Source organism: Octopus bimaculoides, chromosome 2 (assembly GCF_046866305.1).
Source record: "Octopus bimaculoides isolate indiv1 chromosome 2, ASM4686630v1, whole genome shotgun sequence".
Taxonomy (NCBI): domain Eukaryota; kingdom Metazoa; phylum Mollusca; class Cephalopoda; order Octopoda; family Octopodidae; genus Octopus; species Octopus bimaculoides.
Window position 1 is genome coordinate 168,503,823 of NC_142929.1, and position 25,612 is coordinate 168,529,434.

Sequence of the window (25,612 nt, forward strand, 5' to 3'; positions counted from 1 at the left end):
TCAAACTAGCCAGATTCAGCCTATCACACTTACCCTTCAATGTCATTATAAAATATACAATCACATCATCAAAATTTTGAAGCTACAAAATAATGCATGATTAATTAAAAACAATTTGAATGTAAAAGTATTACATTTGGCAGAATAATCTGAATGCTAAAGGGTTAGAGCATATGCCCAAAGTCATTCATTTACACTACAGAAATAGATGAAATCAAGAGGTATTTTCAGGAATAAAAAAAATCTAGTTTTAGACGATAGTGACTTGATAGAACAGAAAATTATATAATAGTCAGTGAAAGTGAATTATTTAAAAGGTAGAAGTAGGAAGTATATGAGGTGACCACAGTAAATGAGAGATGTTTGTTTGTGATGAATGAAAGGGGACGGGGCAAGAGAGATTGAATGGGGTGATCGGTAGTGGAAGTAAGAACTCACTGTATAATGTGAATTAAGCAAATTGTTTGTGGGTTTGGAGTTTTGGTTATGCAGGTGTGCACATGCACACACACTTACACACTATTGCATTTAACTCCATTATGATGGTTTTAAATTTTGGCACAAAACTAGCAGTTTTTGAGGGGAGGGAGAAGTCAATTACATGGACTCAGTACTTGACTAGTATTTATTTTATTGATCCTGAAAGGATGAAAGGCAAAGTCAACCTCAGTTGAATTTGAACACAGTATGTAAAAACAGATGAAATGTCACTATGCATTTTTTATGGCAATGCTAATGATTCTTTCAACTCATCACCTTATTTAACTCTATTAGAATAAGTATTATGGGCATTTGTTACAAACTTTTAAAAGAAAAGTTGGGTATAAAATTCAGGACAAGTTGGGTATAAAATTCAAGGTGTTGTTTTTTACTTAGTCAAATTGAAACAAGTGCATCTTGGACAATCTTATCTATGACAGAAAAGAAAGAAAAAAATATAGTTACACACCATCTGTTTCTTCTTCAATATATACAGTTTGTCCAACAGTGAGGGGTAAAGTCCTATCTGCAGTGCCATGATAGCTGTAAATCACTGAAACAAAAAAAGAAAATGGAAAGAAAAGGAATATTAATAAGATTTAAAGGTATCACTGGGATCAAACAAATTATGCTATCAGATAATAATCTCTTTCTTCAAGCATTGTCATTGTCATTATTAATAATAATGTATATCAGTGTTTATATCAAAGCACATAATTATCTCAACTCAAAGGGTCAAAAATTATTCTCTTTATGTATGATTTAATACAAAGAAATGTAAAAAAAAAAAAATCTTAAAACATATAATCAGCTCAGAATGATAATATCAATGTGATTCAACCAGAGGTTTTCTAAATATTCTGAACTTTACATGGCAACATTTCTGACAGATTGTCTTCACATCCAATTTCTCTAGGATCGCACAGAAGAAAAAAAGAAAAAAGAAATTTCTATCATCTGTGCATTTGTTTCTTTACAAATGATTTAGATAAGAAGCTATGCAAAGGTTTCAGCTTCATTCCAAACATGTATACTTTATTCCAAATCCACTAATTCTATCTCCTTTCGGAACACTTTTCAAGACAGAACTAGCAATAAGAATAAACCACATCATTTTAATCTTCAACTGACATTTCACATATGAAAATCCCTAGCTGATGAAGATTACTTTTGTCACTAAATCAAGGAGTAAAGGATAAGATTCAAGCTAATAGTCTCCTTCAATCCCTTCCTAAAGAAAATATCGGCATTCCTGCAGATGTTTTTCTCTAGAAAAGAAAACAGCAGCCGACTATGAATTCTAATGGGAAATGATCTTACAGAAAAATAAACTTGGTTTTGTCTTTCAGAAGAGAAAATAAGGGGAAAAAACACATAATGAAGTTATGGATATCTCAATAAGATTAGGATGTGTTAAGTGTAGGTGACACTTCTAGTAAAGTTCAAAGGTCACCTAAGACATGAAGAATAACAATGTTTTGAACACAATGTCACTATTTTACCAAATGTTATATCTAGAAATATTTTCTTCAATTATTTTTATCAACAGAAAACAATACAACAATTGTTTGATATCTCAAAATTGTATTACATATCCTAACATAAGACAATTAAATTTGCCTGGTCATATCAAATATCACTAGGATGTGAATATAAGAATAAACTGCTACAATAGCAGTTTGAAGTCATGTTGATTCTGGCTGCTTTTCAGTATTTTACATATACTTTTTCCCAACACTAGCATGAAATATTTACATAGATATTCTTGCAGGAAATATGTTCCCCATATGGCTACTTTTGTTACTGTTACTCACAGCTGAAAAAAAACTCTGTGTCATATTTTCATCTGAAGGATCAATGGCTTTTATTTTTGTCAATAATAATGTGTTGTATTCATAATAAAAAGAAAAAAAAATTCCACTTTCCAGTCCAGTTCACTAAGTTGTGAGTAGACATTATGAAGTGTACAGCATACTGCTGCAAACAGTGGGAACACTGTGAAATTAACAACTGTTTTCAGAGCTGAGTTCAAAATCTATTTTATTTTAGACTTGATATAAAAGAATGATTAGTAAATTCTTAGATTTGCAAATTATTATTAATTCTTTCAAACTGGTGATGGGTGGTCTAGATGTTCAATAGTTATACAATCCTGTTAGCATATTCCAAAATTTCTCCTGAAAAATTGTATTAACCAACACCTATGTATAGTTTAAAACATGTAAGCTCTTGCAGAAACAAACTGTTCTACAGTCATCATTCATTTAATGCATTCTCACAGAATAACAAACTAATGGTAGGTGGAGTTATATAAAACTAACATTGCCATTACTCATTTAATACTCAACCTATGCAATAACTGACTCTACACCTTTGTATATATTGAGCAATTTAATGCTTTTGTACAAAAGAAAACTTCATTGTGTGTGTAAGCACAAGTATAGAAACTTGAGCCAAACAAAGCCTTGTCAGATGGTAAATGAAAAAATCATGAATTTGTGCTTTCCCAGATGTGTGAAATAGCGGATCCCTTAAAAATAGGTAAGAACATAAAATGCCTCAATAATATATTAATCATACAAGCATGGAAAAATGGATGTAAAATGAGCAGATACAGCATTTCCTGCATGAATGCAAGACATGTAATGCAGACCTAAGATATATACATGAATGCAAAAAAAAAAAAACTTTTAATATAAAATCTTTTCATTTTTATGAAACAGCTGAAAAGAGGATCCAAACATGCTATATATATTCTACTTCAGTTAAATGGTTTTCATTTTTAAAATTGCATGTCCTAGCTTAAGTACCAAGAATCACTCCAGTTTCTGTGTGAGTGTGTTTGTGAGGGAGAGAGAGAGAAAGAGAGAGAGTGTGTGTGAGTGTATATATATGTGTGTGTGTATGTGTGAGTGTGAGAGAGCATCTTTACAAGTAGTACTCAATAGTAACATGACTGATACTTCTAAGTTTACAACTGGGATTGGTTTTCAGAAAAAAGCTTTACAACATATACTGTGTGTCTGCATGGATGAATGTGTGTGCGTGTGTGGGTAATATATAAGAATATTATTATCTGAATTTTTTTCCCTTGTAATGGCTCGATCAGAGGAGAAACTATCCTCATATTGGAGACCTACTTGCAACAAAGTGAATTCCACTAATGGTGTCCAAGAACCATATTGTGGTGTGAAACTGGCTGACATTTGCAGTGAAGCATTTATAAATAGAAACAGTGTCTCTGATAGGCTTCCATAGTTTCTGTTTATTAAATTTTCTTCACTAGGCTTTGGCAAAAGTCAGCCAAGAGTATGCAGTAAGATCAAATGCAAAATCATACTATGACAAAGTAAACTTCTTAACTGTATGACCATGACTGTCCATACTTTTATCCCCTGATGTCAATTTAGCAAACAGGTTTAGAAAAAGTAGTTAATATACAAAATACTTTTACCTTGTTATAGTACAATTTTTAATATTTTACTTTTCTCTGAGCAAGAAAAACTATTAGACAAATTAAGTTTCACATGACAATGAAACATGGGCTGTGACTACTGTGGATATGTGAAGGCTTGAAAGAGATGAAGCCAGTATGTTCTAATGAATGTGTAGTGTCAGTGTGCATATATGACAGACTGTAAGTGATTTGAGAGAAAAACTGGGCATACGTGGTATCAGATGTAGCATGCAAAAGAGAAGACTGTGCTGTTACAGCCATGTAATGCATATGGATGAAGACAACTGCATCAAGAGGTGATGATCTCAAATTGTAGAGGGAACTTGTGGAAGGGGTAGACCTTAAAAGATGTGGGACAAAGTAATGAGAAAGAATCTACAGATGTTAGGGTGCACAGAGGGGATGGCAGGGGACTGAGCCTCCTGGTGGTTTACTGTATTTGAAAAGATACATGAAGCCAAGTAAAAGTATGGATGTTCTTGCATAGAGGCTGTCCCCTACATCCCTCTCTAGCTGAGCATTCCTAACCTTGCAGGCTCATGGGTGCTGGTGCTGCATAAAATCACCCAGTACACTTTGTAAAATGGTTGGCATTAGGAAGGATATCCAGCTGTAGAAATGATGCCAAAACAGACATGGAGCCTGGGCAGCTCTTAAGCTGGCCAGCTCTTGTCAAACCGTTCAACCCATGTCAGAATGGAAAACGGATGTTAAATGATGATGATGATTGATTGAATGTTAAGTTAAAAAGAATTGATGTCTTCAACAGTTATTTCTTACCAACAAAGCTAACAAGACTTTAGAGTTGTTTGCATATCTTCAAATATTGATACAAGACCCAATCCTTGTTGCAGTATGGTAGTTTGTGTGTTACAATAAACTTGAGAGCCATGCCAGTGGAGAGCAAACCCCTGATAGGGCTCCCATGTGAAGCAAATCAAAGGATAGAGGCTAGACTAATATGGACCGCTTCTTCCCAAAAGGAAAACTGAGTTTACATGGGCCAACACTCCTAGCTAGCTAAAGACAAAGTTACAGAAGCATCAATCACAATTCAAAACCAACAAAAACTGGGAGAGGAAGGCCTTCCCTTAGGGAAACATGACACGGTGCAGCAATATTTGAAAGGAAACCAACATCTTGCACTACACATAGGCTTTGACCTGGAATCCACAAGGGAGGCAGAAGAGAGGACTCCCTAAAATTGTTAGAATACTGCAGCAGGATTGAAAAAGCAGGGATCTGACTGGAAAAAAGCAGAAAAAACAGCCCAGAGTCAAGAACAGTGGAGAAGGGTCATCAAAGAGTCCTTCATAGGGAGCAAAGTTCTTCAGTACATGTCAAGTACATAATAACATATGATATGTTATTAAAAAATAATAATTACAGATTCATGAGTGCTTTTAATGACTACTAGGATGTAGCCCTGATACACAGTCCCAGATTAAACAATATAAATAACAATTTCTTACATAGGCATAAAACCATAAAATATTTGTGGGAGGGCATAATCAACATTAACTAGAACTTACTTTATCTACCCTAGGAGGATGAAAGACAGAGTAGACATCAATGGAATTTAACTCAGAATGCAGACAGATATAACTAAGTACAACAAAGCATTATGTCTGGCACTCTACTGATTCTGCCATCCACTAACTTAACAACAACAAAGTCAAACAAAAATCCATTTTAATTGAAACATAGTTGTTTCTAGGCATATAAGCCTCTAAAGGACAATTTATTCATGTATAAATGAGGGAAGAAAAAAGGAAGAAGTGGAGCAATGAGATTCCAATTCAGAGACCTGAACCATTATGTAAGTCAATTATTCTTGGGTGTGTTTTATAGGAAATAAAAAGATACCAATATATAATATTCAGTACAAATTATATGAAATTACATGAAGAAAGTATTATTAAATATTCCAGATATACTAATAGGTTTTCAACTTGCAACTTTGAAAGTCGCTGAAGAGAAAATATTTTTTTGTACACTATGAAATAGTTTGCAATATTTAGAAATAAATATTAAAAGTCAAACAAACCAAAATTATGTTACAATGTTCATAAATTTTCTTAAATGTTGATTTTTAACAAACAGTAAGTAACATATATAAAAGTAGTAGAGTTGAAGAGATTATATTGTATAAGATGAATACCACCAATCTATTAGGGCTGATTTTAACTGACTACATGCAGGTCTTTTTGTTGGGGGCTGATTGTGCCTAATAAAATAAAATAATTATTTCATAGTGCAATAAATTTCCTAAAAGAAAAGTCTCCTATTTAATAACAGAAGTTCCATATCTTTCTATTAAGTATATGTATTTTGTGTATGTATGTGTATACACATGCATATAAATTTGTTTTTAATAAATTAATCAGTTATCCAAGGAGGAGAGGCAGTACTTCACCTTTGTAGGCTGATGAGATTGATATAGATGATAAACTTGAACACCTCCAAATCAATGTCTGTAGGAGAATATTCCAGAAGATAGCAGAAAGGCTGTGAAGTGTTTTGTGTAGAGTTTGGGGAGATAAGGCACTAAGAGTGATAGGAGAAAGAAAGACAATTGGGTTAGATAAGATGTGGAAACAGTACACAGCTAGCTAGTTCTCTCTCTCCATGCCCACAATTTTTAAAGTTTAAGAATATTCTTGTAAATATATGATTTCTTCAGTTGTTAAATAATAATATTTAATTTTTTTTTTCTAAACCAAAATTTAATGAAAAACTATATATGTATATATATATTGGGTTATCCCATAGATGATGCGGTTTTTTTCAATTGCATGAACTAAAATAGGAGGGGGACAAGATAAATTAACTGCATCAACTTGCTATAAAAGCAGGTAGTAATTTTACCTTGAACGTATTCTTAGTGCAAGTTTTGAAGAGTGCAATTCGATTTTAACAGTATTTTCCAAAGCTATAATGGAAGTGACAAAGGAGCATATTCGGCATATTTTGCTTTATGAGTTCAATAAACGCAACAATGTAACGGAAAGTGCAAGGAATATTAATGTCATATATGGGGATCGGACAATATGCATAAGCCAGTGTCAACAGTGGTTCCAGAAATTCTGAGCCGGAAACTGTAGCCTAGAAGACAAGCTTCATCCTGGAAGATCTGTAGAGCTTGATGAGAATGTCCTGCAAACCCTGGTGGAACAAAATCCCATCATAACCGTTGAGGAACTAGCAGAGAAGCTTGGATTTGGTCATTCAACCAATCATCAACACCTGTGTGCCATTGGAAAAGTCAGCAAATTGGGTTAATGGGTTCCTCACAAACTTTCCAAGTCTAATTGCATGCAAAGAATGAACATGTGCTCTCCTTTGCTGTCACATCTCACAAATGAACCTTTTTTGGACTGAATAGTGACTGGTGATGAGAATTGGGTTCTCTATAAAAATGTCAAGTGTCAAAGACAGTGGGTAGGGAAAGGAGAAACACCAGCACCCCAGGCCAAAGGTCTTCACCCATATAAGGTGTTGTTATCTGTCTGCTGGGATATGAAAGGTTTAGTCCACTTTGAAGTTTTAAACCCAAACCAAATGATAACAAAGGAGATCTACTGTGAGCAGCTTGAGCAGCTTAAGTCAATGCTAGAAGAAAAACAACCATCTTTGGTTTCAAGGTTTTCTTCCATCAGCATAATGCTTTGCCACATACAGCGAGGATGACATTCCAAAGGCTAGAGCAGTTTCAATGGGAAATGATGCCCCACCCACCATAGTCACTGGACACTGCCCCATCTGATTATCATTTATTTCACAGTCTTCAAAACAGAAAAAATATGAGGTCAGAACAATACTGGAGAAGTATTTTTCATTATGGACAAGTGGATTTTGACTGCCAGATAGATGGATGTGCATTTTAGATTAAAAAAGAACTTTATCTTAATTTTGAAAAATAAAAAAAACCCACATTATTTATGGGATGACCCTATATATATATATAAGAAACAAGTTTACAATAATAGTCCCAAGTTATGAAATAGTTATTACAGAAGATTAACATCACGTTGAGACTAGATATTTTACACATATTTAGATATATCTAATATCTATCTTTTGTGAAAATTGCAAGTGAATGGAATAAATATTTCCATAAGTCATGAAAAAATAAACAAACAATCTTTCAAATTGCAGCGGCCAAAAGTTAAGAGTCACTTAGAGAAAATGAACTGCTAATCAAGGAATTTGTTGTTTAGAAGATTGTTAATGGGCTAACAGTTACTGTTTATGATCCTACATTATTGGCACATTCAACTGTCGACATGGCAGCTTGTGAGAGATGACCGATGTCCTGTGATGAAAAACATAGGATTGTGTGCCTTCACCAAGAGGGTAAGTCAAATTCTGTGATAGTGACTCATGTAGGAAGGTCTAAAAGTGTTGTGCAACAAATTGTAGCTCATTTTAAGTCATCAGGATTGACAGACGCTAAACCCAAAACTGGTAGACCTTGTGAAACTTCACAAAGACAGGATCGTATTATGGTTAGAATGTCACTGAAGGATAGGTTTAAGAGTGCTGCTGAGATATCCCGTGAGTTTAGCTCCACTTCCCATGTCAGCGTATCGTGCAAAATAGTTTCTCGGAGGTTACGAGGTTCTGGGTTGCTTGCTCGGGCACCAGCAAAGAAACCTCTGATCTCCAAGAAGAATCAAAGAGCCCATCTTCATTTTGCTCACAAACATGTCATTTGGACAGAAGTATGGCAGACATAAAATGTGTGTGTGTGTATATCTAACTATCTAGCTATACACACACACACACACACACACACACACACACACACACACACACACACACACACATATATATATATAATTGCTGCATTGGACATCTGCAATGGCTCCTTTACTGTCTCAGTTATAACCTTGGAGTCCTAGCAAACCATTACACCACTTACCTAATCATTTAGATCACCTGTGAACTAAACCCCCATACTTTATATATATATATATATATATATATATATATATAGATATATATATATATATATCCCAGTAAGATTGCTAATGGCTATCCTTAGTATAGAGGCTAGAACAATGGTTCAAAGTTCAAAAAATCAAATGGGAATTTCAATGGTTAATTAGCCCAAACAGCAAAACTAATATCTTTATTATGTATATACATCACAACAAGAATTTTTAACAAGAACAAAATGAAACCAAATTGCGTCAAATCAGTTGGTACCTTCAAATGTTAATCATACGCAAAAAAGAAACAACATAATAAATTATGACATACCGTGTATCAAACTTAAGGTGAAGGAACAACATAAACACAAATAACAAACAATGACTGACTACATAAGAGGATGACCCAATGATATAATCAGATATGAAAAATCAATACTGTTCAACAAACACAAACAACTAAAAGTATAAAGACAAATAAGCAAAAGATGTAAGAATATACACTAAATAATTGCTATATATATTGCTGTCAATACATTATTTTTAAGATAGTGTGTTGGTAGGGGTAAAAGGGTAAAGAACCCCCTCAATCATAAATGACCATGGGATTGCACATAGAAAGTTCCTCTCCAAGGCACAAGTCTGGGTAAGGTTGCTTATGGAAGACCAGCAGTTGCCCATGCATACCAGCCTCCCCTCTCTACACCACTGATGTTATCCAAGGGAAAGACAAACGCTGATACAGCTTGGCACCAATGACATCCTAACTCATTTCTACAGTTGAGTGAACTGGAGCAATGTGAAATAAAGTATCTTTCTCAAGAACACAACACACAGCCTGGTTCGGGAATCGAACTCACTACCTCATGACTGTGAGCCTGACACTCTAACTACTGAGCAATATAAAATACGTAATGTTGCTAGTCTCTATATCCAGGAGTTCATTTACTGAATCTAGCTTGGTTTCATGCTTATTTATCTCATCTCTCCCTCCCACTATCTTTTCGTATTAGTGTGTTAGTATTAGCATAAAATGCATAATACAAAAAGATAGTGAGGAGGGAAGAGATAAGCAAGAAAGCAAGCTGGATTTAGTAAATGAACTCCTAGATAGAGAGAGCAGCAACAAAAACACACCTCCTTGGGTTTGGTTTTATTATTTTGTTGCCAAATTACACTGAACGAGAATTTTGCATTTTGGCTGAATACTCCTGAGAATAATTCGGAATCATGTTCTTTGGTATCATCATCATCACAATTATGTAGCTATAATAGAGTTATGTATGTAATACTAAAAAACAAATCTCTCAAGTAGCAGAGTGCTGAACTAAATACTTTTATACTATTTCATCTCTCTAGATCAGGCATGGGAAACCTTTTTCGAGAAGCAGGCTGCATGAAACATGGCTCTTATCTTTCCAGGGTTAAATGATATCAAGCATATACTGAAATCAATTCGATCACTTATATCCATCTTCTATGAATTTGTGATGCATCAATGTAAGAAATCCATATTTCAAAGAGAACATTCATGCAAGATGTCTTGTTTCTGCAACACTACGTACCTCAGCAGACATCAGTTCTTACTTGACCATATTTCTGTTTTCTTTACCTTTCACCTTGCTCTGATTGGCATGTAGCAGTGCAGCAAATACAGAACAATTTTATACAAAACACAACACTTCAGGCAACTATCAGAATGAGATGAGAGAACTTTCACTTGATGGAGACAAGATGTGTTTGAAATAGCAACCAAATCTTACAAAAACGACACCCTGTCATCCTTAAAAAAGAACGACACATTGCCTCATGCACACACACACACACACAGACACACACACACATACAGCTTTAAAAAATATGATCAGAGCTGACTTGGGGTAAACAATTGCCATTGGAAAGATGATGCCCATTTTTACTTTTACAACAAATAACAATAAAAAAGAAAAAAAAGTCTGGATGCCACTCACATCAAACTCTTTTAATATATCCAATATACTTTAAAAAAAAAACACAACAAAAAGAACTATAATTGAAATAATAGAGTGATTGGCTGTTTGTAACTTAATCAGGGATGCAAACAAGTGATACTGTTACCAACCTAGTCTTGCATTACCTTACATCAAAACAAACATTCATTAACTCAGGTATGGACTGTATACATAAGTTATTATGTAACAAAATTACTGTGTATTATTCTATCAGTCTGAGAGAGAGAGAGAGAGAGAGAGAGAGAGAGAGAGAGAGAGTTCACTAGTGGAACAACCAGTAGATTATTTTACAATAAGTGAAAGAACAGAAAATACTGTCTTTAAAAAACAAATGTTATGGTAAAGATATTAACAGGGAGTTTAGAAAGGGTAATTAGTTTAGGGATACCATGGGAGAGGTAAATTAACATATCTATTATCACAAAGACATCAGCTTTGTCACAAATATAGAATCAGATTACATGAGGGATATAGTCTAGACCAGAGATTCTCAATCTTTTTTGTCCCATGCCCCATTCAAGTTTCCAATAAAAACATGCCCCCCACCAAGAAAGTATATAACACAGATATATATTCAAAATATTGTGAGTTTTATTCACTTGTAACTTACTTACACCACTTTCTGAAGTTCAAAGTTAATTTATTAAGAATATTTTCTAAATGACATAGAAGCTAGAAATCATTCAAAGAATTCCAAAAGTACTTTTAAAAATTATGACTTTCACTCTACCCACACCTTCCATCATGATGCTTGTGTAACGAAAGATGGCATTAGATTTGTTCATATTCAATTTATTTCCTATTATCATCATTCTTTACTACTAGCCATCACCCACTCTATTAACATCTGCCACTTTGGATTACAATCATTCATCTGTACTGCTATCCACCACTTATTACCTCAAATCATCCTTATTGCTATGCTTTAATTCTTTACTTTCTCATTTTCTTTTTCTCTCTCCCTCCCTCTGTCTGTTTTTCATACACATAACTCTCACCTTTATCACTCTTTGTTGGCATACATCTCTTTCCCTCACTTCCATTACTCTCGCTTTCATTATTCTGTTTCACCCCTATCACAGCACACATGCTGTTTTCCTATTCAATTTCCTTATCAACAACCAACATATATCTGCCTCTCTCTTTCATTACTTCATCCCTCAGCAATCTCTCTTTTCTAGAACTCTGCCATAATACTCATATTCTTAAAAGGCAATCATTACACCCAACTTCATGTGGATGTTTTGTTAGAACAATAAATACTGCATTATTTACCTACAGAGGACCTCTCATATGCACACATGGGACATAAAAGCAGTCCTGTTTATATTGTTGGCAGATGCGAATCATCTGCTAAGGGCACCAGAACTGCCAGATCATGTAATTTTGACCTACCTGGTCTCTTCAGTGGCAGTCATCCAGTAGCTGCATAACAACTAAATCTCAATGTCAATGATATATAAAACTGTTGTGTCGTTTCAGGCACTGATGTTACAAACAGCCAGCAAGCTTATTAAAAAATAATTAATAGTAACAGATGCAGTATTAATACCAAAAGGCAATCTTTGTATCCAACTTAACATGGATGTTTTGTTAGAACACTGAAAACTGCATTATTTCCCATGCGAGGACCTCTCATATGGATGCATGGTGCATAAGAGCAGTCTTTTTTTTAGAAATAATACATTTCTAAATCTCTCAGAGAGATTTATGAAGTAGTGATACGATGAAGTAGTTGTATGCTGTCAACTTAATGTGACAGTCCCCTGAAGGGAATAATACTGCTGTTGGTCAGACCTAGGAAGCTGCACCGCTTCCTGTCGGCCTCGACACATTTCCTGTGTCCTTATGTTTACAAGGGGGAGACAAGACTCAGAAACATGTCTCTGGATGTAGGCTTAGCTGGGTGGAGGTGCTTGTCTCCCCCTTGTAAACATAAGGACACAGGAAATGTGTCAAGGCCGACAGGAAGCGGTGCAGCTTCCTAGGTTTAACCAACAGTAGTATTATTCCCTTCAGGAGACTGTCACATTAAGTTGACAGCATACAACTACTTCAAAAGGAGTCTTATTTATATTGTTGGCAGATGAGAATCATCTGCTACAGGAACTAGAACTGCCAAGTTACATGATTTTGTCTTTCTTTTCTCACCCGCTTTCCCTGGTTCTCTTTCAGTCAGCAAGCATTTTTCCTGTTCAATCTCTTGGTCACATTTACTTTGAAGAGACAGTGACAATATAGAGAAAAGAGGATATTAGTTTTCCAAGTGACAAAGCAACCTCTCAAGTGCCGGAGTCATGATAAACTGCATTCTATATACACGATAATGTGGTTGGTGAGCAGAGACAATGTTAGAAAGAGAAGACTCTTCAGTTTTTGCTGAGGACATGGCAGCTTCTCTGGTGATGTGATAAAATACTCTCAGTACACTCTGTAAAGTTGCAGGCACTAGGAAAAAGTATCCTAAAAAGCATGACAAAATGGAATCTACAAGTGAGACGTGGTCCTCAGACTCATCCAGGAGGGCAATAACTCCATATAAGAACTGACTCAGACAACCAGTCCAACCTATGCCAGCATGAAAAATGGACATAAAGTGATATTGCTGTTAACCAGAGAGAAATATTATGTAGAAATATTAGGAAGTAGTTCAGAAGAAATCAAAGCATGAAATAGTCATAAATTTTAAAATAATTATACAAGAGAAATTCTACCGGAAAGAAAGAACTAATGTACATTGCTTTCAGACACTGGACAGACAAATTATACAACATTGTTAGAATACCAATCCTTCACTAGTCTTAAGTCCTATCTATTGACAGACCTGATCCATTAATCTCCTTAACAAGTCAAAGAAAAATATGCAACATGCCTGTGTCAATCACATGCTGTATTATTTAATGGTCTCCGGCCAGGCTGGTGTGTCATCTTCAAGTCAATTAGTAGTTATTGCAGTCTGGTATTTTTTTTTTATCATTCTCTAGTGAATGGTTAAGTTATCCTCAGACATAAACACAACTCAACACACCATTTTCACTTATATGGTATGCACAAACATATACATTATTTTTATACACACACACACACACGACAGGCTCCTGCACACTTTCTTTCTGTTAAATTCTACTCTGAAACATTGGTCAACCCAAATTTACAGCAGAACACATGTGTCCAAGGTACCACGCACTGGCAATATATGACAGAAATCTTTATCATTGTTCTTCAGTTATTTGTTTCTTTTTAAGTTAAATGTAGAAACATGCATATTTTAATGAATTATACAGCATTCAAAAATAATTATAGAATACATTAGTGATTAAAATGAAGTTAGTAATTTGTTGCAAACACTAATCAGACATGGCCACACAATTAAGATTAACTAGAAAACAAAATGATACCCCATCTAGCAGGTAGTGAACTATACAGGTCATTATACATCAGGGTGCAAGATCTCTAATAGATTTATATATATAAGGCAAATAAGTAAATGGGAATGAATTATGTAAAATATTAATGTGTAGTTATAATTTCACTTCACAATCACATAGTATTAAGTTCAGTCCCATTGTGTGACACCTTGAGCAAGTGTCTTTGGTTATTGCTTCAGATTGAGTGATGCCTTATTAGTGGAATCAGTAGGTGGAAACTGCTGTGTGTGTGTGTGTGTGTGTGTGTGTGTGTGTGTGTGTGTGTGTGTGTGTGTGTGTGCGCGTGTATTTAAGTCCAAGCTGTCAGTACTGTTTTTTGCATGAGATTGTTTGAGTGTAAAAAATATACGGTGTTGTCTTGTTTAGATTCCTGGGGACAATAATGTCTCATTAGCTCTGCATACTTGAGCCACACTTGCAAAACAAAAAAAAAAGGGTTGTCAATGACAAGAGCATTCTGCCTTAAAAACTCTGTTTCAAACAAGTACCCATCCAACCAACACCAGCCTAGAAAAATATACATAAAATGAATAGTGTGTGTGTGCGTACACATGCACATAAATAAGCATATCGTGCATGTAGATGTATGGATGCATACACACAATTTACACAATGGAAATAAATTTACTATTACAATAAATTCTAAATTCTCTATAAGATATATCAATTTAATATTTACTAATAAAATTATCAACTAGAACATTTAATTAACATTAAAAAAACAAAACTGAAAGGAAAGAGAAACTATATTCAAGACATTGATTTAATTCCAAGATGATATATTTCTAAACAAGTCTTATCTCTTCAAAGATAAGCTTGATAACCATTCCACATATAACCTATCAAAATTCCAAGCAGAAGTAATTTAGAATAAACACACAGTGTCATAAGTTCATCAGCTGTACTATAATACCTAAATAACTTCAACAGTAATGAACTGAATGCTATGAACTTTCCAGATGACTTACTGGAAGTAGTAAGCTAGTTCTATAAATATAACAATATTAATGGACATATATAAAACACATACACAATTAGACAGCTTCTAGTTTGTAGTTGTTTATGGCCTTAGCTGAAGATGCATCAAATTTCTTATCAATCATATTGGTTTTCTTGAACCAATCAATTTTGATTGGCTTACGGGTAAAGATCATCAATTTGTGGAAATTTTCAGCAGCTTCACTGAAAAGAGTGAAGCATTTATGCAACACAGGAAGTAACAAGTCAGCAATTAACAAACCCTGTTGCCTGGCTGAAGAAAAAAGATTGTAGTGTCAGAAGTCATTTCCAGCAGTAGGATGAATATTTTAGATCCCTTTGAATGGTTCTTGTCATTTGACATGCAACAAGGTGCTGTCCTGTCATGGTTCATTCTTTCCAACCATTGGGCTACATAGAGATGAAGCTCAAAAAAGACCATATGAAAATGCAAACACTAAAAGGAAAATATCTTACAAAAGAGACAATTAAAGAAATTTTTTTTAAAAATAAGCTTTTACAAGAAATCACTAGAAATGTATCCCTTATAAAAATACATCATATCTTGTCAAAGATTAGATATAAGTAGGTTAAACAGAGAAAAAGCGAAAAAATAGGTGAATGCTGGCTTCAAAATTTGAGACCTTATCTATATATATATATTTTTTTTTATGGCAGAGTTTGATTACATCTGAATAAACATCAGAGAATATACTGGAAGAAATTCTATGTGAAATCAGTTCATCTCTACTCACCATCAACAGTTTCTATCTTATACCCATTAAACTATCTTTGCTGTGACTCTTCTAACTTTGATATTGCACATGAAACAAGTTATTTCTAACATGCAATTATCCCCAATCAGAGGATTCAGCAATTAAATTTCCCATATTTCAAAAAACCCAACATATAAATCAATTTTGCAATCAAACAATAAACAATGCGAAAAAAAAAAAAAAAAAATGAAAGAAAGGAAGAAAGTAGTTTTGAAACAACTGTACTAAAAACTCAAAATTACAAGCTGCATTAGGATTGCTCACAAAAAAAGAAATATATATATCATCAACATTATCATCAGCATCATCATGGTTACCATTACCATGGTATTTTTATTAACATCAAAAATTCATACTGGCATGAAATGGCCATAAGTGTAGTGATAAATAAGAACTTCACACTGCAATCATATGATTTAAGTTTGATCTCACTGCATATCTTCAGTAAGTGTCTTCTACCATAACCTCAAGTCAATAAAAATCTTTTGAGTGAAATTTGGTACACAAAAACTGTGAGAAAACCTATTGGATGGACTCAGTTCATGGGTGGCAACATTCATTGTTGTGTTTAATACCACCATCTAGTTTGTAGGTAAGTCATTCAGGCCAGGTATCCAATCTGCTCATAGGTGTTGTCTTTTTCCCTCTGAATATGCTCAAGAAAACATATATGAAGAATATAATGTTTTATTCTGTTATTTTCTTTTCTTTTTATTCAGATCTAATAACTTCAATCTATTTTCAACTTATTATCCTTTTTTAAGAGCTCAGAATACTAATTTAGTTAGTCCTCTATTCATAAACATTTGAAAATCAGAAGAGGCAATAGCAAACATGCTTCAGTACATTACTAATGTTTTATTAAATCCCAGAGTAATTAATGAGCGCATATATGTGAGTCAATAGCATACCAGGCAACCAAACAAGCAGCTGGCATTTAACATCTTACCACTAGGCAACATTATGTCTGTGGTCAAGAGTCCAGTCAATTTAGTTGGAAATAAGTACTACAGGGCATGAGCAACTCACTCTTCAAATAGCAGTAGCACTGAAGAATGCCACATATTTTGTTACTTTGCAATCCAACTGCTTGTATGGGTATAACTTAGAGGATAAGGCTCCACCAAGCTGACATGCTCCAGATGCACTTCATAAAGATAAAGTATTCAGGTGTATGCTATGACCTAGTGGTTTTAAAAAATCAGCTCAGAGATGCCCCTCTTAGTATGTAGTGTTTCTACATTAGTATTTGATGGAAGGGTTTGTTTTATATAATCTTTGTATTAATTACAATTCTGGATCCTTGCATCACAAAGTCTCCATGTTTGAACAATAACTCACCAGGTTTTTAAAAGCAGCAATTTTACCTCTGCTACTGACCACAACAAACTCAACACATTTACTCAGTAAGCATCAGTCATTCAAATTACATATCTGTATATGTGTAATCAGTTCTGCATAGATATGCCACCTAATTTTGACGCCCAATACCATTCTCCACCCACTTATCATCAACTCTTAAAGAATCAATTATTGTACATACAATGTGCCACTTTCAAATTCATTATTTTTCAATTACTACAAAAAATTCAATATTGACTGTAAAATTTCTTACATAATATCATACTGTATTGAAACAAGATATTCTAAGTTCATAATTTCAAACATAAATCCTACATTTAACCAAATGTTAAGGTGAGGAACAAACTCTGCAGTTAAGGGCCAAGATTTTATTAGTAGGAACACAGTACAAGTCATTCAAAAGATCCCATCTCCAGTATGTGACAGTACTATTAATAATTAAAATGTTTAATTAATTGTTTGTGAACTGTGTCAGTTGCCTGAGAATTTAACTGAATGAGAAAATCAGAGAAATGACATTTACAATTATAAAAAGAAAAGAAGAAAAAAAAAACAGGACTTTCCACTGTAATTAACTGTTTATCTTTATTTTTCAGAGCTATGTAGTGTATTATGATATATATATGTTCATGAAGTAATAATACTTCATCTAATAAGATCATATAATATTGTAGTAGTAACTTAGAGTGCATAATTTCTCACGGAATTCTAAAGGAGTGTAATATTTATTACTTTGGCACACTCTCACTTTTCTTTCTTTTCCTTTCTCTTACTCAGTATTATGGCTGGATGCCTGTCACCAACCACTGTAACTTAATTCCACTTTATAGTATAGGACAAAATGATATAAATATTTATGAACTCTAGTTTAGTTAAAATATGTCTGTGACAGATCTTAACTTCTAAAGACAAATTCACTGCAGTTGCCATGGAGCAAAAATTCTCTCATAGTAAAAGGTGCAAAGGCACCACATCTGCCCAGTGCTTCCCTCTATTGGATTCCCAAATGGCTGTTTCTGGCTCTTTAGCCTTCCTCAATGAGAGGTGTTTTTACACCTTTTACCATAAGATAGAATTTTTTCTTCATGGTAACTGCCTTTAGAAGTTAAAATATGTTACAAACATATCTTAACTAAACTAAAGTTTGTTTATTCCTAATCACTGCTTGGCACTGACGCTGTTATATAAATAGTTACATATCACAAGTAATATTTTCAGATGATCAAGTACCTGTTTCAGACACCAAAGTGAACTAAAGCAATGCAGAATAAAGTGATCTTGTAAAGACAATTTGGGGATGTTACCCAAAAAGACTGACATCACAAAGGAAAGGAGAAATTTATCTGAAAGATAAAGACAAATTTCACATGCAGGCACATGTAGATCAAGATTAAACCAACTGTATCCATATACATTTTGAAGGGTCTAAGAACTGTTAACATTTTTACAACTACCATATGTTCACTTTTGAACTATTGTTTAGAGAAAGGGACCTTAATGGGTTAGGGATCAGTGCTTGAAGTTTATTAAATTATATATATCTTCTATTTCAAATGATTTTTTTTTTAAATAACAATTTATTATGAATTAATTGTTAATACTACTGCTATTGTTATTATTGGGACTCCATTTTTTTCATTGTATATATTTTTATAACATGAGAATGAAGAGAATGTAAGTGAATTCTGTTGGATTTTTTTTTTCTTTTTTGCAAACAGCTTTATTTTGATTCTCTAATTATAAATCATTAAAAACAGGGCCCTGTATTGTTCTTAAATGTTTCATCACAAAACTAAAAACATAATGTTGAACAACTTTTTAAAATTAATTCTTTTGCCCAACAATGGAATTTTATCATGTGGAAACAGAGCTTAGTGATGGTTCTACAGTAAAGAAGATGAAACCATCTTTTATGAGAAACAAAAAAAAAAAAGATGGTGTTATTTAAAATTCTGTAAAAAAATCTATATCTCAATAGACACAGAAAAGTATATATATTCTCTAAAAAGTTCAGCCTTGTCTTGTCAAGCACAAAGAAAAAAAAAACAGGATTATAACACAAATTAGTCATAAGAATTATACAAATGAAAACTTCTAAGTCGTTACTAAATAGTTGTCTTTCGTTTTCTTCTCATAATAAAAATGACTTACTTAGAAACAGAACTTTTTTTTTTATAATGGGAAATGAATTGGTGAATTGAATTATTGTACAAAATCTGCCCAAAAAGAAACCAGATATTTTAAAAACTAAAGTTAATGTTTAATTTACAATTAAATCAGATTTGTCTTCTTCAAAATGGTTTCTTCCACTGTTGACACATGGATCCTAATGTTTGTTTTGGAATGACTCCTGGAATACATTTTCAGAAGCAGTGTGCAGTTCCTAGAGTAAATTTTCTTTGATCTGCTGTCTAAATCGGTGACCTTTCAGGGCAGATTTCAACTTCAGAACCAGAAACAAATCCACAGAGGTCAGATCTGGACAGTATGGCAGCTAAAGGATAAGTGTAATCTAATGCTTTACTAAATAGTCATGAATAAGGAATGACACATGAACAGGTGCATTATCATGGTGTAGCATCCAGGTTTTGACAGTCCTTGTCTTACCTCTCTTCCTTAGTCTTTCTCAAACACCTCAAGGGTGAACAACATATGCCAATCAAAAATGGAAAAAAATAGGCACCACCACCTTCACATTTGACTGATACTGAATACTTTTTTAGGCTGTGGCAAGCATGATTCAAACCATAATGACAATTGTTTTTGATTTTAATAACATAGCTATACACCAACATTTTGTTACCTGTTATGACAGTTTTCAAGAAGTTTTCAACAGCATTTGAATGATCAAACAACTCCTGACTGACTGTGACTCATTTATTGTTGTATTCACAAATTTTGTGACAGCATGATGCAACTTCAATTTGTCCTTTAAATCTATAAGTTGTGAATTTTTTTCAGATGCCAATTATTTTGGAATTTTCATTCAAAGAGTGTCAAGTAATGATTTCCATGGATAGATCACAACACAATTTCAAAATGTAATCATAGTCCACTGTCATAGAAGGTTGTCCAAATTTGGGATTGACTTTGGTGGGTATTCCTCCCAATTTGAAACATTGCTACCACTCAGCACATTGTTCAAACAATCTAGCCCATAAGCTTACTACAACAGTAGAAAATTCATCATCATTATCATTTAACGTCCATTTTCCATGCTGGCATGGGTTGGACAGTTTGACAGGAGCTGGCTAGGCAGAAGACTGCACCAGGCTTCACTGCATGTTTTGGTATGGTTTTTATGGCTGGATGCCCTTCCCAATGCCAATTACTCCACAGAGTGGACTGAGTGCTTTTTATGTGGCACCAGCACTGGTGAGGTCTATTTTGGCATGTTTTTGCAGCTGGGTACCCTTCCAAATGCTTACCATTTTACAGTGTGGACTGGATGTTTTTACATGGCACCAGCACTGGTGGGGTCACCAAGTAACTTGCAAGACTTGGTGACCCCACCCAAAAATTTCAGAATTTGAAACATAGCATCATTGAAACATGTTTCTCTTCCAAATTCTTTATTATCTAATTTGCAACAAATCGCCAAGTGCATTATACATATGTTCATACTAGCACACATAGTTCCATAGCAAACCGACATTGCATGGTGTGGGTCACCCATTCACAGCACTGCTATCACAAGCATACTACACCAAAGTTTATCTTGGTAGGAACTGAACTCAAAATACAAAGAAATTCCACAAGAAAGTCTATCCAATGCCCTAACAATTCTGTTTAACCACTATCCTTCAATAATTATAATAACAATTGTTTCAAATTTAGGCACAAAGACAGCAATTTTTGAGGAGACAATAACAGTTGATTACATTGATCCCAGTACTAAACTAGCACTTTATTTTTTTTAACCCCAGAAGAATGAAAGGCAAAGTTAACCTTCATGGAATTTGAACTCAGAATACAAAAAGCTGGAACTTATACTGAAAAACATTTTTATATGACTAACAATTCTGGCAATCCACCATTCTAATAATAATTTCCAACATAGGTACAAATCCTCAAATTTAGAGATAAGGGTACAGTCAAACCGATCCTATTACATGAGTAATGCCTTATTTTGATGACCCCAAAAAATGAAGATAAAGCTGTACTTTATGCAATCTTAACTCAAAATGTAAAAACACATAATTAAATACTGCAAAGCATTTGCAGATGAGAGTAGTGGTGTTATCTTCATATGCACCATATTAGTTTTGTGAGAGAGGACAGAAGTTGTAGAGTTAAATAACTCAACTCCAATATGGTACTGGCATTTATCTTCTTGACCATGATGGAAGTGATGGAATATGTTTCAATGTGTTGTATTTTTTTCTAGCGACCTCTAAAAAAAAGAAAGCAAAGGCACATTTTATTTGAGATTATACCAAGTCTACAAAACTTTAAATAATTTTCTTTAGTAAAATGAATGTTGCCCTCTATTCAAAGTTGTCAAATATCCAAGCATACAGAGTAATCATCTTGCAGATTGTTTTACATTCAGAGAACTACATGGGAAAACTTAAACCAGTTTTTCAATTGACAGATGGCCAATATTAAAGATCTCTGCAGAGTCACTGGAGAACCAGCTAAGCAGCTGACATGTCAGTGGTTCATGTTCTGGCAACATCCAGGCAGAGTGCTCCTAGCAAAAACAACATTCAGAAACTGAATCATAAAAATACTTCATTTGCTTGCTCAGAACTTTTTAAGGACATTTGCTCAACCTGTGTACTTTCTGTTCCTTTTCTTTTTTTACGTTATTGGGCCCATACTATCATACTAAACAATTTCTTGACCTTTCCACCTCAAAACTGCAACACTTAGAAGCTCTCACAATCCTCACATTTTTCCCAACATACATCTATGTGAACAAGTTTAAGCTGGATATATACTACCTGGACTTTTACAACAACAACAGTAATAGACTAGTATTCTAAACAGGGAAAATACTGTCTCTAAACTTTCTAATGCATGAAACACTGGGAAATAAGCTCCAGTGCACAGCAGTAGTTTCTGGCAACAGTAAGTAAGAAAAAGAAAGAATGCAACAATGAAGAAATTGTAACACTTCCAGAAAATTTTCAGATAACCATTTCCTGGTCAGACTAATTTCAGTGTATCTGATGTCAGCCAAGACAGCAATAGATAATTTAAAGTAACAGAAACAAATAAAATGTTTTCTTAAAAAATGTTGAAAACAGCAAACCCTAATGCAGACAGGAGCAGTTCTCCTTTGAGACAGAGTGTCCCATCAATATCACAAGATGTTTTTTAGTATGGATTGTCATCAAGATGTCTTCGTGAATTTCTTGAGTACAGAAATGAATGGGAAATGTGTTAGCTAAGTAGTTAGTAAAGACTGCTAAACTACACACACACACATACACACACATGAACACATACACACACACACATGCATATACACATACATATGCACATTCTCAAAGTTCAGCTCTCTCTTAATGACTCAAATCAGGATAAATTAATAAAAAAAACATGACATGAAAATTAACTATATTATCTGAAATAGTTCTTTATCCCACCCATAGATCGTCATCAACAACAACAAAAATGGTGGCAGAAGCAGAGAGTTCTGTGTTCACTTTACTCTCAACTTCTCTTTGCAAACAAAATATGCCTGAATTATCTAAATATCCAGTATCTAAAAAGTAATACACATTTTCTAAGCCACTTTGTCAATTAACAACAAAAAAAGATTTATAATCACACACACACACACACACACACATATAATAAAATGGAAGATGTGTGTGTGTACAGGCCTTTTTCTTGATCCCCCTTAAAATAAATATTTTTCATCCATTTTTGTTCATGCTGGCAACATACATCACTTATGTTCCAGAGATGGTCACAGATTCTTCAAATTTTCCACATGAGTAATGCTGCCCCAAGGGGACGAAAACACATTCTTATAGGTAAATAACAAATACCAACAGTCATTGCTTCAAGGTTCATTACTCTTAACGATGTAGTTATGCTTCTCTCACTACGTCACCTACTATAGTTTTTACAATGTCCATTCACTGCAAACCGCAGATATTTGCATATTAGCACTTCCTTGAGGCAGCCATGCAATTTATATCAACATTCAATTTTTTAAATGCCTTCAGAAATTAATCCATATTATATATATTCTCTGCTTTTACTCATACGAAGTTGTGACAGTTATACAGTTTTTACAATCCCCATTTAATGCAAACTACCAATATTTGCACATTAGCAAAGGGATGTTCTTACACCTACAAATGCAGCTGTCACCATTCTTAACTACAACTTACTTAGTAAGCTACCTTCTTAAGAATGCTGTTACAGATCAGTTGACACTGTTACCGACCTCAATCAGGTTACACTTTCCAACAGAATTTCTCAACTCTCAACATCTTCCAGGACTCCCTCCTCATGAACTTCACTTAAAAGTCTCAATTGCTCTGTCATCCTCCTATGCAATTTAAATGCATCTACACTGAGCAATGGAACTCACCTTGTAGTCAAACAAATGATGGACCACGTTGATGAAGTCCAAATTATCACGGGACATGGTAAAAATGATAATGTTTTTGTTCCAAAAATTCTGCTAACCCCTACCATATGCAGAGACTGACCAGTCCTTCAGGTGGTTGGCTGTCAAACAGTCCAACCCATGCCAGTATGGAAAACAGATGTTAAATGATTATATATATATGCAGCTTCTATGGTGAAGTATGCATTGAAATTTCTGTAACTTGTAGACCAGTACATGCATGTCTGTGTGTGTGAATGTATTTACAAGTATGAAGTTACACACATTATGGTAAAGTTTCTGATTTCATACAAGCATACTATGATTTTCAAACACATACACACAGTGTATATATATATATATATATATATATATATATATATCCAGAAATATATAAGAGTTACAGAATGGAGTAGATAAGATCTGGGCTACATATTTTTCATAGTGAGCAAAACCTCAGAAGTGGCAAATATCCACATGAGGTGTACACCACAGGCTACTCTTCAGACAAAGGATATCTTTATTAAATGAAAGTTTACATTATCACAAGGAGGTACATGTTAACACTTGTGCCGGTGGCATGTGAACAAAACATTGGACTGACTCCTGTGCAGGTGATACATAAAAAACACCATTTGAGTGTGGCCATTGCCAGTACCACCAGACTGGCCCTCGTGCTGGTGGCACGTAAAAAGCACCCACTACACTCTCGGAGTGGTTGGTGTTAGGAAGGGCATCCAGCTGTAGAAACTCTGCCAAATCAGATTGGAGTCTGGTGCAGCCATCCGCTTCGCCAGTCCCCAGTCAAATCATCCAACCCATGCTAGCATGGAAAGCGGACGTTAAATGATGATGATGATGATGATGATATATATATATATTCAAAGCTGAGCTCCCTTCTATTGCAACTCTTAGTTTTATACTTCTACTGGAGAGAGTGAGAGATGCAATAAAGTAAATGAGCAAATAAAATTGGATATTTGAAAGATGAAGACCAGGAAATATATTTTCCCAAAAACTGAATTCTGCTAATAGATATTAAAAAAAGAAAAATGGAAAATTTTACACAACAGGAAATGTAGTTTGTAAATGATATTGTGCTTGAAAGAAGGAGAGACAAAGACATATAGAGACAAAACAGTAGACAAATATGGAGACAAAAAACAAACAGTGAAAGGAAAGCAAGGGTTACAAGTTCCCTTCCCAAAGAGTATGCCTACATGAATGAATGCTTAATTATGATTTTTAAAAATATTATCTCATTTATTATTCTTTTTCTTTTACCATGTCACTAGAGACTTGGATTTTAGTTTAACTTGTACCACATTCCTAATAACATCTGTTAATTCTTTTCACACCTTTATTGACATGAAGATATTGCATGAGGAATCATCTGGATCAATTTTTAGTAGATACTAAATTTTAAGCATTGCATAAAACAATCTATTTTAATACATATATCATTATTTTATTGGTTAGTCAAGAGGAAAAGCAGTGTTCATTACCATTTTTGAGGTCTTTAAGAGAGATGGGTGGAGGTTAGACTAAATATCCTGAAACCAAAGACTTGCCAAGGATCAGATGATGATATTAAATCAGATGGATTGCTTTTACAACTCAAGTAGGCCATGGCAG

At 34.2% G+C, this 25,612-nt stretch overlaps 1 protein-coding gene across 2 annotated transcripts in view; it reads right to left on the reverse strand.

Moving 5' to 3' along the window:
* Positions 1-25,612, reverse strand: part of LOC106881525 (dedicator of cytokinesis protein 1) — a 179,104-nt gene that overhangs the window by 106,949 nt on the left and 46,543 nt on the right. For both annotated transcript variants that reach the window (XR_008263483.2, XM_014931942.3), the window contains exon 2: positions 950-1,033. Coding sequence is in view for 1 of the 2 variants with exons in the window: in XM_014931942.3 (XP_014787428.1) it covers positions 950-1,033 (84 nt within the window). In the remaining variant the exon portion in view is untranslated. The remainder of the gene's footprint in view (positions 1-949; positions 1,034-25,612) is intronic.